The sequence below is a fragment of the Salarias fasciatus genome, assembly GCF_902148845.1.
Source record: "Salarias fasciatus chromosome 23 unlocalized genomic scaffold, fSalaFa1.1 super_scaffold_20, whole genome shotgun sequence".
NCBI classification, from domain to species: domain Eukaryota; kingdom Metazoa; phylum Chordata; class Actinopteri; order Blenniiformes; family Blenniidae; genus Salarias; species Salarias fasciatus.
This window is the reverse complement of record NW_021941230.1, coordinates 12,104,700-12,120,395: the sequence shown is the minus strand read 5'-3', so window position 1 is coordinate 12,120,395 and position 15,696 is coordinate 12,104,700. Positions and strand designations below refer to the sequence as shown.

General features: G+C 44.5%; 2 protein-coding genes and 1 long non-coding RNA gene across 8 annotated transcripts; 1 reads left to right on the top strand and 2 right to left on the bottom strand.

The window, feature by feature from the left end:
* Positions 1-211: 211 nt before the first annotated feature.
* Positions 212-5,859, bottom strand: LOC115384072 (uncharacterized). 2 transcript variants are annotated; one of them, XR_003930789.1, is made up of 5 exons: positions 5,758-5,859; positions 2,897-2,977; positions 1,441-1,550; positions 1,196-1,274; positions 212-1,104 (listed from the first exon to the last, which is right to left on the bottom strand). It is a non-coding gene; the product is annotated as an uncharacterized LOC115384072 (long non-coding RNA). The 2 variants fall into 2 exon arrangements; XR_003930788.1 differs by lacking the exon at positions 5,758-5,859 and having other exon boundaries at positions 2,897-4,155.
* On the top strand, positions 4,228-6,234 carry LOC115384061 (growth/differentiation factor 8-like). The gene is made up of 3 exons (XM_030086357.1): positions 4,228-4,580; positions 4,843-5,213; positions 5,821-6,234. Exons 1-3 carry the CDS (start codon positions 4,253-4,255, stop codon positions 6,199-6,201), a joined length of 1,080 nt encoding a protein of 359 aa, XP_029942217.1. The 5' UTR covers positions 4,228-4,252; the 3' UTR covers positions 6,202-6,234.
* Positions 6,235-8,418: 2,184 nt separating this feature from the next.
* Positions 8,419-15,052, bottom strand: stat1a (signal transducer and activator of transcription 1a). Of its 5 annotated transcripts, none has more exons than XM_030086328.1 (25): positions 14,919-15,052; positions 14,116-14,246; positions 13,890-14,034; positions 13,712-13,807; positions 13,528-13,611; positions 13,371-13,449; positions 13,184-13,275; positions 12,935-13,086; positions 12,708-12,866; positions 12,516-12,608; positions 12,111-12,170; positions 12,015-12,035; positions 11,721-11,811; positions 11,590-11,631; positions 11,312-11,401; positions 11,123-11,221; positions 10,915-11,050; positions 10,748-10,803; positions 10,560-10,654; positions 10,345-10,484; positions 9,738-9,926; positions 9,587-9,662; positions 9,411-9,507; positions 9,177-9,215; positions 8,419-8,846 (listed from the first exon to the last, which is right to left on the bottom strand). In XM_030086328.1, the coding sequence occupies exons 2-25, from the start codon at positions 14,241-14,243 to the stop codon at positions 8,817-8,819; spliced, it is 2,289 nt and encodes a 762-aa protein (XP_029942188.1). In that variant the 5' UTR covers positions 14,244-14,246; positions 14,919-15,052; the 3' UTR covers positions 8,419-8,816. The 5 variants fall into 5 exon arrangements, with proteins under 5 accessions (XP_029942188.1, XP_029942185.1, XP_029942189.1 ...); XM_030086326.1 differs by having other exon boundaries at positions 8,817-8,846; positions 13,528-13,614; XM_030086327.1 differs by having other exon boundaries at positions 8,817-8,846; positions 13,528-13,614; positions 14,116-14,243; positions 14,919-15,031.
* Between the last annotated feature and the right edge of the window lie 644 nt (positions 15,053-15,696).

Genomic DNA, 15,696 nt, shown 5'->3' with positions numbered 1-15,696 from the left:
GTTCAACTGGTGTTCGACACGCGTCATTTTCTCAATCACGTGCACAAAAAAGCATGCTGAGAGGAAGGCCTGCACGTTAGAATCACTGAAATACTCACACTCGACATTTTCTTTCCACTTATTATCAGTCCTACAAAAACACATTAAGGATGAAATTAAAAAAAGAAAAATGCCACAAACTTGAATATCACAATAGCAAATCATGTATGAATGTTATTCATATGCAGGTATTTATTACATAACAGATTCCAACAAATTCATATCTGTTTCTGCACACAAAAGTAAGATAAAAAAGAGTGATAAGGAATCGTTTCTCTAAAACATCATATGCAAAGCTGATTGGAGATTGTCAACATACAAAAATGACAATTACAGATGTTACAGAGAAAAAAAGACACTTAAGCCTTTTTCTTCCAGTTCCACAAACCTCTGCAGAAAGCTGCAGTGACCAGCTGCTCTACCAGAATGACTCTATGGTTTGATGGGTGAATACTGTATTTAGTTGGATTCAGGCTTTTTGTGTGATTGTTCTTGCAATAAAAGTTAGTTTTTCAGTCAAAATTGTGTACAAAAACTCATCCCTGGTACACAGAAGGAGGTAAAGAAAAAAATCTTGAATGTTACCTGTAATTTATAAAAGATTTAGGCTCATTATTCAGTAAAAGTATCTGGAATTTGTAACTTATTTCAGTCAGATAGGCCTCCTTCCTCCAGTATTTGATGCTTAACTTTGTTTCTCCTGCAGGTTCAGTTAGTTGGGAGATGTCGCTCCTTCATATGAAATAATCACATTCGCTGTCGATGAAAGGCAGCTCCTTGTAGCGATCCTCCACCAGCCAGCAGAGCTGCAGGGCCTGGGCCACGATGTCCTCGGACATCCTCTGAGCAAAGTCCAGTATGTGTCTGCCGACTTCAGGAGGATCAGACAAGCATCCATCTGCAGGATCCACTGAGCATTTCACCTCCTCATGCAGAAACTCCTCTGCTTCTTCTTCTTCTCTGTGTTTCTCTGTGACATCCTCTTTTGCTTTCTCCCGATGGACCCAGCATCTCGACTCCTTACATCCCATCTCAGTGAAATCACAGACATGTCATAATGGATTCCTGCAAAAAAAAAAAAAAAAAAAAGAGCCAAAAAATTGAGTTTCAAAGTGTTTTTCTATGAAGGAGGCCTGTTTATCCACCGCAGCCTGACCTGTGAGCTTCTGTTTACCCATAAACAGTCAGGGGAAGGTCATGTGTGTCCCACACGTCTGACAGGAAATAAGATATTCCTGAAAAATACGAGGAGCAAACAAAAGCACACTAAAGTCGAGCGAGTATATTCTTTAGAATATTTGCTCACAACAGTCATTAAAAAATATAAACTGGAACAAGGTCAACTAATAACACAACGAAGATATTTTTATCAAGTAAATCCAAAAGAAGTGTTTTCTTCACCTGTTGGAGCTTCTCACTGGCGACTTTGAGGCTTCCGACCTCCAGGACAGCCGATAAGAGGTGAACCAGTTTCCTCCTGCTGCTGTTTGGTGGGAGGAGCGGGCCAGTGGCTACCACCCAAAACACACCACTTTAACCCATAAAATCCACTCGCTTCAACATCAAATGAAGTGAAATGTGGTATTTGCTTTAAAACAGCACCAATGGTGCACCTTTATAAGCTTATTTTGTTATATTTGGAGAACAGATATGATCACATTTGGTCAGCAGGTTTGAAACAAATTCATAAAACTATCCACAATTTGTAAAACTGAACATAAACAATCTGCTTAAATTGTGAATCCATCTCATCCATCCTGAATATTGCATCACTCTGTAATGTGTTTATCTGCCTGATGTATAAAACATGCAGAGTTTAAAATGCAGTGTGACCAATTAAAATCATTGTAGTTATAAATCAAGTGTAAATTAATGCAGGCAATTCGTCAGGGACAGGGAAGAAAGTTACAAATAAATTCACACTAAAAAGAAAGCAAAAAGGAAATAAGTGAATACATGAAAATAAAGAAACTGGTTTTAAAGAGAGAAAAAAGAAAAAGGAAACAAAAGACAAGAAAAAAAGGAAAATAGAATAAATACCAAGCTCTCAATAATGTAATGTAGTAGAATTTTTAGGTACTTTTACTTTTATACACATTCTTCCATCGTGTAGTTTTACTCATCCAAGTATCCTCTTGTAATCTTTTAAAATGACAAGAGACACATGAATACACCCACGGTTACTGATCAGACCTTTGAATTTATGACTAAGAGAATTCTAAACTGTTGCGCTTCTCAATGTTTTCCTACAGGGAAAACACGCCAGCAAAGGCCACAACGGAAGTGGTGAACACGCTTTGTTTCCGAGGGACAATATTTTCTAACGGACTGTTTTGATTGATGGAAACATCGCTGCTCAGTGCGTATATATGTACATAAAGGCCTTTAATATATAATATATAAGTCAATATATTACTTTATATGCAAAGCCTTTGTTTACATGTCTATGTATGAATGTATCCATGAATCTGCTGTCAATCGTTTGGTTCCGTCAGAAAATATTGTCCCCCGGACCGGAACCAAAGCCTGTTCTTCTGACCAGAATGTAAAGAATCGTAAGTAAATAGAATTGAATTTAATTGAAATATTTGTTGTCGTTGTTACAAAGAAAATGAAAGATAAAAAGTAGTTTAATAATGATAAACATATTTTCAGAAACGATGTTCCCTCTCTTTACATTATAACTAAGTTAATTCCGTTTGATTACTTCCATTGACCACAAACATTACGTTAGTTCTCTTCTGTTGAGGCTTTTTGTTTCGTTGTATTGTTGTGTTGTTGTGTTTTTGTGCTGTTGTGTTGTTGTGCTGTTGTGTTGTTGTGTTGTTGTGTCGAGCGGATCTGCAGGTGAACGTACCTGTGATGGTGCCTTCAGTGTCCTTCCACAGGGTGGGACATGAGGCAATTCTGCTTGTGGACCCAGACACTGCACTGACACCTGGTGGCGACAAACAGGATCTTCAGGAAGACACAGATTACCAGATGGACACGTTCTTAAAAATGTCTTTTTGTTGATTTAACCTTGAATTAGCCAGAGAGGTCATTAAGAATATATTCTTGTGTATATTGACGACTTGTAGAGAGAAGACCCTCATCAGATTGTGTATATATATATGAAATGATAGTAAAATCAGAAAAGAAGCACTTACATTAACTTGATAGAGAACTTCAAGTCTGGAAGACTCCTTTTTTTCCATTTAGAGTGTGTGTGTATTGTATAGACATTTGATCTGGCCTGACCTTCTGTTTAGCACTTTCTAATCCAAACGAAGAAGAAAAAAAGATTGTATTTATTTCAACCTTAACAGTTAAACTGGAGATATTGCTACCAGTCTTGCTGTCATGAAGTTATCATTTCCAAATAAAAATGCATGCATTTAATATTTTCAGCATATTTTTAATGATTTTTTCATCCAGTTTTGCTGCTTAGGGCATTTCTTCGAAGGGGTCACACAGAACGAGGCTGTAAATGGATGCTTAAAAGCAAATTAAACTTGAAGTTACAACTACAGCATGAAATATATAGAGAAAAACCAAAGTCCCATCCAGTTCCAAACCCTCTATTGTTGGATTGTTTGATAATGGTTCAATGAAATTAGCACACGGCAAGGAATCCTTAATTGCAGTGCAAAATTCAATACATTGACCTTGATGTCTGATCTGTCATGACGCCGTTTGATTGTTGATAAAATGACATTTACATCTGTTTTCCTTCATGTGCAGATTGTGTCTCCATATTTTTAGCATTTTTCAGTTTAAGAAAAGTGCGCACAAACGCAGATGATTTACCAAACGAAGCAAAAGAAGCAAACCCTGCAGTGTTTGTCACAGTGAGGAGTGTGAAGCAGAGTGCTTTGTTCATTCTTTGTTGTAGTTTTCACACATTCTAAATCCTACACCAGCAACACCTACCTCCAAGTTCAGTGCAAGTTCATTATTAATGCTTCCCATGATTGTCATCAAACACCGAGTAATAAATGTGAAGAAATGCTAAAAACAAAAGAGACTGTAAAGATAATTAATTGCCAAGTAAAGTATTAAAACGGGCATTTCAATGGATGTTTTACATTTCTGAAAGTCCTGCTACCTCTTTAAATCTCACCTCGAGGAGAAAAAAAAAAGATCTGTATTTTAGCCAATCATAAAGTGCTGGGGTGCAGGGACAGTCTCACATGAGACAGCGCCACTGCACTGGCTACTTCTCCTCTCCAGGATGCTCCTCTTGCTCTGCCTAGTCTTCTTGCCCCCTGCAGGTTCTGCCATGGAGATGAACCAGACCTCCAAGCTGCTGGCGGAGAGCGGGGAGCAGTGCTCGGCCTGTGATTTCCGGGAGCACAGCAAGCAGATGAGGCTCCACAGCATCAAGTCGCAGATCCTCAGCATCCTGCGGCTGGAACAGGCGCCCAACATCAGCCGGGATATGATCAGGCAGCTGCTCCCAAAGGCGCCTCCTCTGACACAGCTCCTGGATCAGTACGACCCGCGCGTGGAGGATGAGGACCACGCGACGACAGAGACCATCATCACCATGGCCACCAAGCGTAAGTGAACCGAGTAGAAAACACCCTTCTTTCTTTGTTTTGTTTAACATTGAGTTGGAATCTTTACCGGATTTGGTGCGTAAAAGCGCAAATTCCGTGCGTAAATCCCGTGCGTAAAGGTTGCTTTCATGCTGGAGCGCACCCAAGAGGAGCAAATAAAGATGTTAACCTACACAAAGAGCATTAAGCCAAATGTTTTATAATTCTTTTTTTGTAATTCAATGAGAACATTCAGTATTTTTCATGACATATTTCTCTTCAGCCAATCCGATCGCAGAGGATGAGTTGTCCTCCTGCTGTCTGTTCAGCCTCAGTCCAAAGATCCAGCCCAAAAACATCCTGAGCGCGCAGCTGTGGGTCCACCTGCGACCCGCCGACATGGTCACCACCGTCTTCCTGCAGATCTCCCGCCTCAAGCCCGGGAGGGAGGGCAACAACACCCGGATCCGCGTGCGCTCTCTGAAGATCGACACGGACGCGGGCGCGGGCTCGTGGCAGAGCATCGACATCAAGACGATGCTGCAGACGTGGCTCCGTCAACCAGAAACCAACTATGGAATAGAGATCAATGCCTACGATCCCAAAGGAGAAGACCTGGCTGTCACCTCGGCGGAGCCCGGAGAGGAGGGCCTGGTGAGTGTGAAGCGTCGCGTTCTTATTAATCATATTTATCTCGAAAATTAAAGTACAGATAGGGTAATTTTTGTATATATTTTATGTCAATATGGCGTTCCTATACCAGGATCATCAGGCTGAGTTTATGTCCAGGATTTCCAAAAATACATTAATTTCTTTATATTTAGATCTGAAGGTTTGAATGTGACTAATGCTTTTTTTTTTCAGAGCTCACACAACTCAAATATAAAGTGTTTTGGGCGATTTTCGCTTTCATGCACTGCTCAAATAATGGATCTGCTATTTGCGTAAAGACCCACGATCTGCGCATTTTGCCAGTCATCTTGCAAAGGTCACAATCAATCGATTGCGCAGGTTTATAGTTGCATACCCCATCCATCTTGCGCATTCTTTAAATTATTTGGAATTTCCCCTGTGGCGCAAGTAAGGATCCATTACTTGCGAAGCGCAATCGGTAGATTTCGCCCAACATCCAAAAGTATGTTTTGTTTTGTTTTGTTTTTTAAGATGTGAAATGAAAACACGGGGCATGAGTTCTCACCTCACGCTGCTTCAGCTCAGAAGTTAATTTTCCCAGTGGTTAACTTCCTCCCGAATCCTCCAGCAACCTTTCATCGAGGTGAAGATCCTGGACAGCCCCAAGAGGTCGCGTCGTGACTCGGGCCTCAACTGCGACGAGGAGTCCGCGGAGACGCGCTGCTGCCGGTACCCGCTCACCGTGGACTTCGAGGAGTTCGGCTGGGACTGGATCATCGCGCCCAAGCGGTACCGGGCCAACTACTGCTCCGGGGAGTGCGAGTTCATGCACCTGCAGCAGTACCCGCACGCGCACCTGGTGAACAAGGCCAACCCCCGCGGCACCGCCGGGCCCTGCTGCACGCCCACCAAGATGTCCCCGATCAACATGCTCTACTTCAACCGCAAGGAGCAGATCATCTACGGGAAGATCCCGTCCATGGTGGTGGACCACTGCGGCTGCTCCTGAGGACGCACCGCACCGCACCGCACCGCACCGCCTGCAGGACTGAGGCCGCAGATCACACAGAACACCCGGGAAGTGGCGCGACATTTGCCTGTAAATTTATAGGAAAGAACCCCAGAACCAGTTTGGAGGAGGTTAAAGAAACACCATCCAAATGGGACAAAAGTTTTAGATTATTTTCTATTCCTCCCAGAACCACAGAGAGACCAACTCTGCAAACATTAATCTGCACGTGCACATCAACATTTTTTTATTAACATGAAGTCTGCTGCCATTTCATACTATTGATCCCTCAATTTTGGTCTCGAACATCATCTCCAAATTTCTCTTACAAAGAATAAACTCGCTCTGAGTTTTTGGTTTGGTCTTGCAGGCTGAAGCCATTTTCCCAGCAAACAAACAGACACCAGAGCAGATAGATGGATTGTGTTTTATGAAAGCGTGCCCTGAAATGAGCCTTGACCAGAGCAAATCCCCGCAGGACATCTTCCACGTGCGTCTTCATTTTGAAAAACATGAACTGAGTGACTTTGAGCTGACACCCCGCCCCTCCCTGTCCCAGCACCCGGACTCCACACATCCGCATCGGGAGGAATGAGGGATGGATTTGTTTGTTGTTGTTTTACCTCATATAGTTGAGGTCTGAACTGCAAGTCACTTTATAAAAAAAAAAAAAAGTTATCTTTTTCAACAGTGTCACTTTTCTATGAGTTTAATCAAATAATCCACGTTCCTCCAGTGTTCTTGCCTTTGTTTACAATCAGGATGTGCTTATTAAAATTAATCCACAACAGAACTTTACGTTCACACGTGTGTTTGGATTATTTAACCATTAAAAAAAAAAAAAAAAAAACATTTTAAGAATTAATCTGATAGATGCAGAGCCTAATTTCCATTCAGTTAAAATGCATTTTATTTAAAAAGTGTAACATATAATGATGATATTGTATTTGGACAGTTTTCTTTCAGCACCTAGTGGACACGAGAGGAACTGCAGCTGGGAGAACTTGACTGGTGTCCCTTTGCAACTCGTGAAAAGATCTCTGAGGAGGAGAGTGAATTAAAAACACAAAAGAAAATGACCTTTAACCCACACATTGTTGTCTGCAGGTTGTTTTTGCAGCGCGGTTCGTCTCAGATGGGCCAATAAGTGGAGAGATAAGTGGACAAATTGACCGTGTGAGAGCAGAAACACATCTCAGAGGGAGGCTGCGGCTCAGTTTGAGTGCAGATGTGCTGACTGTTGTTGTGCTTCACGGGGGTTTCTGACCCACAACTCTTTGTTCTGCTGTTGGAACAGGACGTCCGTGCAGACACAGGACACGCTCTGAAACACAGTGAACCTCTCCCGCTTTTGTTTTGGACGCGCTATCAAGGATTTAACAAGTAAATATTCAGTTAACATTTCAACAAAGTGTTTAATTTTAACAAAAAAAAAATGCTCCTTTGCATTGGAGAAACACATCAGAGCCATAAAAAAAAGGCTCAGCTGTTCTTTTGTTAATACATTTATAACAAAAGTTTGTAGTTTAAAGGTGTTTCGCTAATTTTCTTGCAGAAATGTAAAGAAAATATTGAATGAAATCACTTATGCAGAGGGACAATCTCAGTATTTTTGAGTGATGAGGGGGATTGGAGGTTTTTAGTCACACTGCCGTGCAAAACCAGTTTATTTTGGTTTTATTCTGCAGCAAAAAAATACATCCTGTGTACCTTATAACATTTCACTTTGAAAGTGCATTATGTAATTTGCACTGATATATTTTTGATATCTAAAACACATCAACACTTGGCAGATAACACTTAAAAACACATGTGATTTGGAAATGACACCGTTTTCATCATGATTTGCATTTTCAATGCGTTTTCTTGCAGAAAACTAACTTTTTAGCTCAAAGATCAAACTGAATTACTCATCTGCATGGATATTTTCAAATTTTTTCTGAAAAGAATCAACATTTTTACAGTCAAACCGGTCCAAAAATTGCAGTTTGGACAGTTTATTTGGATTTTATTGACATTTTTCTTGAGTCGTCGATGAAAACCCATTTGCATTGAAATATATCTCTGGGAGGATCAGCAGAAATAGACAAACAGAGGAAATGTGTCTACTTTTTTCACTTTTTGCGCAGTTGACAACAACCGCAAAGCAACTGACTGTCGAGACATTTAAAAAGCATTTCAGGCTCAATCTCTGCTCCGTGTCCTCCAAGTAAAAAAAAAAAAGTTTCTCTGTCAGTGTAAAGTGATTTTCAACCTCCGGAATGAAGTTGGTTTTATCTTTTTTTTTTTTTTTTTAAGTGTTTATTTCACCAGTAAATAAATTCACACATAATGGTGCGGTATTCCACGGCTCAGCAGATTTTTTTTTTTCTAGCTTTGTGGATGAAAACCTCACAGAAAGCAGAAGCACAGTTCAAAAGCTTTTGCTGTTTTACAGCAGACGGGACAACGAAATGTACAAAAAGAAGCCAAAGCAAAACTCATCCCACTGACAGTGGCCTGAAAGTGCTGACTCGAAGCGTTACAGTTCTGTGATCTCTCACCGCGAGACGGTGGAGCTCTCCGCCGTCTCGCGGTGACCTCTGACCTCGGCTCCGTTCAACGTCCGCGCGTCTTCAGTTCTCTTCAGAAAACTCCGAGTTCATCTGCAGACGAGAGACAGACGGAGGGTTCGTTCAGAAGAGGAGAGGCACACGCAGACGCCGGCGTCTGGTTCGGTTCTGCTCTACTCTGGCCAGAGAAGCAAAGGATCATGCTGGAGGAGGATAGCGGGCTTCCTGATTCTTCACCGTGCCACTCTAGAAAACTAATCTCGGACTCAATTAGGTGAAAACAAACGAAAAGTGATAAAGACACACACACAGAGGACGGTTAAACAGCATGCACAGTTTGTGGTGCAGCAGGCGTTTTTTTTTTAGATGTTCAGGGGACAAAAGGAAAACGGTGGGAAGCCGCAGACGAGGGGCGGCGAGTACCTGCATGTCAAACTGAGGAAAGTCCATCAGATTGTCGGTCTGAAAGCGGTAAAAGTAGACAGAAAGAGCAACATTTACAGCTGGACAGACTTCACACACAGCAGAACATCCTCCGTCTCCAGCGTGACCCGCGAAACTATCGGCACGATGCCGATAAAATAAAATCTAATGTTTGCGGCGCTCACAACAGAAGCAGCAGGAACGGAACAGGAAGTGCTGCTGCGGGACACTCACCACGGCGTCGATGTCTCGCGGACTCACGATCTGCTGCAGCATCCTGTAGTCGTCGGGAGACATGGGCATCATGTTGTCCTGCATCCTGGACGGGTGTCTGCAAAGAGGGGACGGCTCTGGTCAGCCCGCCGCCGGCGGAACGTCTTCGGCTTGAGAGGAAGCGACTGTTTTCTTACACTTCCGAGACGGAGATGAGCTCCGTCTTCATGTAGCCGCTCTTGTCCACGCTCTCCACGTCCATGGGCTCCGATGCTGCAGGACAGACGGAGTCAGGAACAGGAAACGAGGGAAAAAAAAAACAAAAAAAGAATCTGCGGCGTGTCTCACTCTCGGAGGGTTTGGGGTAGTATTTCCCGAAGGCCTTGTCTTTGGGGATGTTGGGGTAGAGGAAGCGCAGCGGGTTCTCCGGCACGTTCTCCGCCGCCATCACCTTGTAGGTGCGGATGATGTCGGGCAGCGAGACGGCCGTCAGCTCCTTCTTGGTGTACGGCTCCACCGAGTGAAACAGCGGCTTTCCTGAATGGAAATATTCAGCTCCTAACTCGAGGCCAACAAGCCCAAAATGACCTATAAACTAGCTTGAAATCAACATAAAGGTTAATCTAAAACTAGCTTTGATAATCTTTTACATTAAGTATAAAACCAAGCCAAAAAACTAGTTTCAAACTGGTCTAAAATCAATTTAAAATCTCTAAAACTAGCCTCAAAATGATTCACAGTGACTATGAGCTAAGTGTGGAAATGTGGGTGCAGTGATTTATTTTGACCACCAGATGTCATCAGTGGACCGAACTGTAAGCAGCTGACAGCCGCACTTCAATCCCCTCCGGATTCCCTGCAGTGAAACCCTCCGCAAGACAATAAAATAAGCCTGAAACAGATGAGAACAGTCTGAACCCAGGTCTACCGTGTTCCTCCTCCTCCTCCTCCTCACCGTGCACGTCGTGCTCGATCCAGGTGAAGGTGATGGCTCCGTCCCGGCTGCTCTCGCTGAAGCGCAGCAGGAAGGTTCCCGGACACTTGTTGCTCAGCAGGTGCTTCTCCCGCTCCTTGCTGATGAAGCCCATGATGGACCTGCACACAGGCCACAGGGTTACAGCCTCTGGGTCGGTTCGATGCCCGGACGGAGCGCCGGCCCGCCGCCCTCACCCGTCGTTCCACAGGAACAGGAGGTGCCTCTTAATCAGATCCAGGATCCCTTCGATCCACAGCCAGAAGGGGAAAGACTTCTCATTGGTGCTGTGCTGCAGGACAACGCAGAAGAGTTCAAGTTTGGAAATAATAATGATTTAACAAAAAAAAAAAAAAGAAAGTGTGGTTTGGAGCTCCTTGTTCACCTTGCAGAATTTGGTCCAGGGGATGAGTCCTTCTGGGTTCCTCTGGGCTTTGACTCCTGCAGATAAAAATCATCCTGACTTCAGTAAAAAGCTGAAAATCTGCAGCATCGAGAGGCCGCGGTGAGTCCCAGTGTAGAAGCTCGGCGCGGCCGCTGTGTGCTCCTCACCCAGCAGCTTGTCGGCCAGCATGTTGAGCTGCTCCTGGTTCAGGCCCCGCTTGGTGACGGAGGAGAACTGCCAGCTGAGCACCTCGGACAGCTGGGACCACTGGGCCGCGGGCGGGGACAGGAAGAACTTCAGGTTCTGCAGGAGAGGAGGCGGTTAGTGCGGTCCGGGCGTCGGTACCGGGCCGAGGCGTCCTGCTCCCGTGCGCACCCTGGGCTCCGTGGTGAGCATGTTGTACCAGAGGATGGAGGCCCAGCCGCTGGGCAGCTGGCACACGTTGGAGATGACCACCACGGGCAGAGACATGGCCTGCGGGGCAGAAGGGGGAAAAAAACCTGCGGCGTCAAGGATCTGTCTGGAAGTCTCCTCAAGAAGCCGCGGTTCGGCGTCTCGCCTCACCTCCAGTTTGACGTTGAATCCCGCCTGGTTGAGATGCAGCTCGGACTCGAAGCTGAGCGAGTGGAGCTCCTCGGTGACGATCAGCGGACCCTGAATTACATTCATCACAAAGTAGAAATTTACTTTAATTTGCTGTTTTGTTTTGTTTCGAGCAAACAGTCCGTCGCTGTTTTGTTTTCATTGTTCATTTTCAATGTTTTGATAAAATCTTGGGTTTTGGCTGCGTGTTCTTTAAAAATTCTCGTTTTTAAAGGAAATCCAGTTTTTCAGCGTCTCACCTCGTTCGTTCTGTTGCCTGCGACTTTCTGCTCCTTCAGTTGCTGCACAGAGGAAACATTAAAAGACATTTTCACTACTGATCCAGCCAGAAAACAGGGGCTGCTGAGATGAGAACGTGAAGCTGTCCCACCAGGTGCCTGAACTCGGCCGTCAGACTCCCGTTGGACTCCTCCATGTTCATGACTTTGATGTTTGTGCCCAAAATGTTGAACTTTCGAAACCTGATTGAGAAGGAAAAATAAATGATTCGGGAATAAATCTCACTTTCACGCTGCTTCTTCGATTAGCTCAATGCGCCATCTTGTGGCGGAAACTGGTATTACAACATAAACATGATCGTTCCATCTGACTCAGCTGATGGTTTCAGGCTGAACTGACTTCAATAAACGATCATTTTAATTTAATAAAATGTATAAAAACTCACCCTTTTTTCTCTGTGACGTCCCTGAAGAACAGAAGAACAGAGTTCAACAAACATTCAGATTTAAAGCAGAAAAACAAGCGTTTGCGATGAGCTTACTTGTCAAACAGAGCCTTGACTTTGAGTTGGTAGTTAAACTCCAGCAGCTTCACCAGAAACCTGCATGAGGAGAACGCAAGACGGAGGAAACTCATGCAGATCTTCAGAGGAACATCTTATTTACACGACATGCACATTTTCGGCCCGAGAAAAGCTCAAACTGAAGCTAAGTAGACACTCTAAAATGTTGTGATTTTTTTAAACAGTTCTCATTTCTAACTTTATGGCTGGAATAAGGTCCAATACATTTATGTAAATATTCTAATTATACAGGTGAAGTGATGTTTTTTTTTTAACCATTTAAAAGCGAGAAAAGCAACAATTTTCCCAACTTTGGAGATGAAAACATTAAAATTTCACTGAAGTTCACATCATGGAGTGTTCGTCCTGATTTTTGAGTCTTACCGGAGTTTCACCGTAAACTGGACGCCTGTTTTCAACACCAGCGGTCTCTGTGGGTGGGTGGGCATGCAGGGCTGCCGCTCCACCACCAGGGAGCTACACACACACACACACACACACACACACACACACACACAGATTAACAATACTGTGGTCTGCTTGCAGCAGGGTGGGGGGTGTGTGTGGCGCCCTCACTTGCAGAGGAGGTTCTTGACCATCTCCAGAGCTCGGTTCTCCAGAAAGGCCTTGTTCTGCGTGATGGGGTCGCTGTCGTACGTGAACTTCTGCTCCAGCTCCTGCAGCTTCTTCAGGTGCTGCCGCACCTGCTGGAGGGTCTCGGCCACGGTGGTGAACCTGCAGGAGGAGAGGAGCTGTGGCGACGACGGGAGGAGGAGGAAGAGGAGGAGGAGGAGGAGGCTCACCAGTTCTGCAGCTGGTCCACGCAGGCGTTGGGCGGCCCGCCGATGCAGGCCGTCTGCTGCCGCTGCTTCCACTCGGGCAGCTCCTCGTTGATCAGGTCCGACTGCAGCGCCTGGGTGACGTTGAGGAGGTCGGTGAGCTGCATCACCACTTCCTGCAGGGCGGCAGACGCACAGCGGGACACGGTGGGACACGGAGGACGGCTTGGAGACTGGAGGGAGGCTGATGCGGCGTCGACCGCCTCCGCTCACCTGACGTTTGGACTTCAGCTCCAAGCACATCCTGGCGATGGTCAGCTTCTCCATCTCCAGCTCCTTCTGTGACATCCCGTTCACGTCGTTCTCTGTGGGGGGAAACACTCACCTCCTCAGTCAGTGAAATAAACTTTACCTGGTGGCTGAAGCCGTCTTCCGTGGACAGAATGAGAGATTCCCTCACCTCTGTTCTTCAGAGTGTTGCATTTGAAGTCGTGCTCATCCTGCACGTCCTCCAGGTTCTTAATGTTCTGATCCACCACCTGAAAACACAGAGAAACACACCAATGAAATGATCTTTTAATAAAACCACGTAGAGCCGAAGAAGGAATCCACGTTACCTGGACTCGGTCCTTCATCTCCTTCACTTTGCTGTCAATCTTCTGCTTCTCCACCACCATGGCCGACATGGCCCCTTCCCCCTCCTGCTGCGCTCAAATACCGCAATGACTCTTTTGTGATCTTTATCTCTTTGCAGACAAATGATGATTCAATCAGAAAACAGGAAGAGCTGCTTCTCTTTACCTTCATGCTCGCTGCATCTGATAAGATCTTCTGCTCCTCCTTCAGGTTCCTGGAGATGATCATGGCCATGTGGACAGGATCTTCCTGGAAGCGATCCTGCAGAGACAGGCAATCTGCACTTACTGTGATCAATCACACACGCAGCCCGGTCCGGCTGGGGTCGGGCCGCCGCTCAGACCTGCAGGTTCCTCTTGATCTTGCGGAAGTTGTGCTGCTGCAGGAAATTGTTCTCCAGAGCGAAGCGGCTGTGCTGGTCGTCCAGCTGAGCCAGGAGGTCGTGGAATCGAACGGTGGCCAGCGAGTCCTGAACGGCCACCGTGTCCCTGGAGAGGAGCAGACGCAGCGTATAAGAGATTACCTTTTTGGGAAAAGGGGGGTCCGTTAAAAACAGTCCCACTTCTTACCAGTCGATACTCTCGATCCACCTGCTCAGGTACTGCCGGATGTCCATGGGGAAGGAGTCATCATACAGCTGGTCCACCTGCTCCAGGCACTTACTGCCCAGCAGCTGAAGCTGGCACCACTGCGCCATCTTCTGGAGGGTGAGAACAGCGACAGGTTCATGCAGTGAAGACCTCCGGCTAAAAGTGGACCTGAAACATCTGGCTATGATCTGAAAACTGCTCAAAGTGCAAAAATTAAGCATCTGCGGTGTCTGGAGGATTAATATAATATGTTCTAAAGCTGAGGGATAAACTGGGAAACCACCAACATTATTGTGAATCCACTTCAGAGGCAAAAGATTAAAAAAAACAGCTTTGCAAGATCTGTTTCTTCTGTTTCATGTCAATCGCCAATTCCCATCATCCGTGAACGATGTTGCCACTGTTATTTTTTCACTGGTATTTTATTTAAATCAAGTAAAACACGTAAAGCGGCTGGAGATGATCCCTCTTCTGGAGTCCCAGTTGCTGATAAACCACACTCCATTAAAATATTTGACTATTTTGGATATTCTAGCGTGGCACTGTAGCGCTATATTTAATAAAGCAATAATTAACAGTTCGTCTACATTTAAACACCTCAGTTGAATCATCGGCTTTCGTATAATTGACTGAAGCAGGTAAAATGACAAATAATATCTACTATAACGAGTCAAACACCTCCCAAGGAGTTTTCTGAAGAAAGAAGGCCAAGTTTAACTCATAAACAAGAACAGAACGCATTACTCAATAACACCGCTACGACAGGAAGTAATTAAACTTACCTTTTATATTTGGGAACTGTGGAAACCTCTAAAACAAAAGAGGATTTGTTAAAAACGAGTCTTCCTCTTCAACTGAGCAACTGAAAGTGGTAAACACAACCAAGATCAGAAGAAGCCCCCAGTCCGGAAACACCGTCAACCAATCACTGCACAGAGTTTTCTTTACGTCTCCGCCCATTTCAGGGACGCAGCCAATCAGAGCCATGAAGAGGTGGCTGTTCCGTCAGTTAGCCAGTATCCCCGCCACCTTTAGGACACGTATTATTTATTTTTTGTTGAGAGCTACTTTTAGTTCAACGCACCACGCTCTAAAATGTATTTAATCTTTCATAATTTCTCTGAATTTTCACACTGCACGTGAAAGGGCACTCACAAATATTGAAAGGAAAGTAACGGTACCAGTAGGGGGAGGTGAACTAAAATAGGCGGAACAGCCGAGTGACCACGTGTTTTCAGAGAAAGCGAAAGCTTCAGTGTAAGCTCATCTCTGAAACTGAAACTTAAGTTGATAAAATGTAATTAAAAACCTGAGTTTGTCCACAACTGATTAAAAATATCCTAAAAAAAATACAAGTAATCACATATCGCGGATAAAATGTAGTTATCAACTACAGCCACAACGTTAGAAAGTAAAAGAATGACTGAGCATTTTCTGTTTATTATCACACTTGTGCCTGGAGACATGACAAGTTATGATACTAATAAGAAATACATAACAGTTGACTAAGATTCTCGTTTGAATATATTTTATTCCATTGTATTTCCTGTTATTTATGTT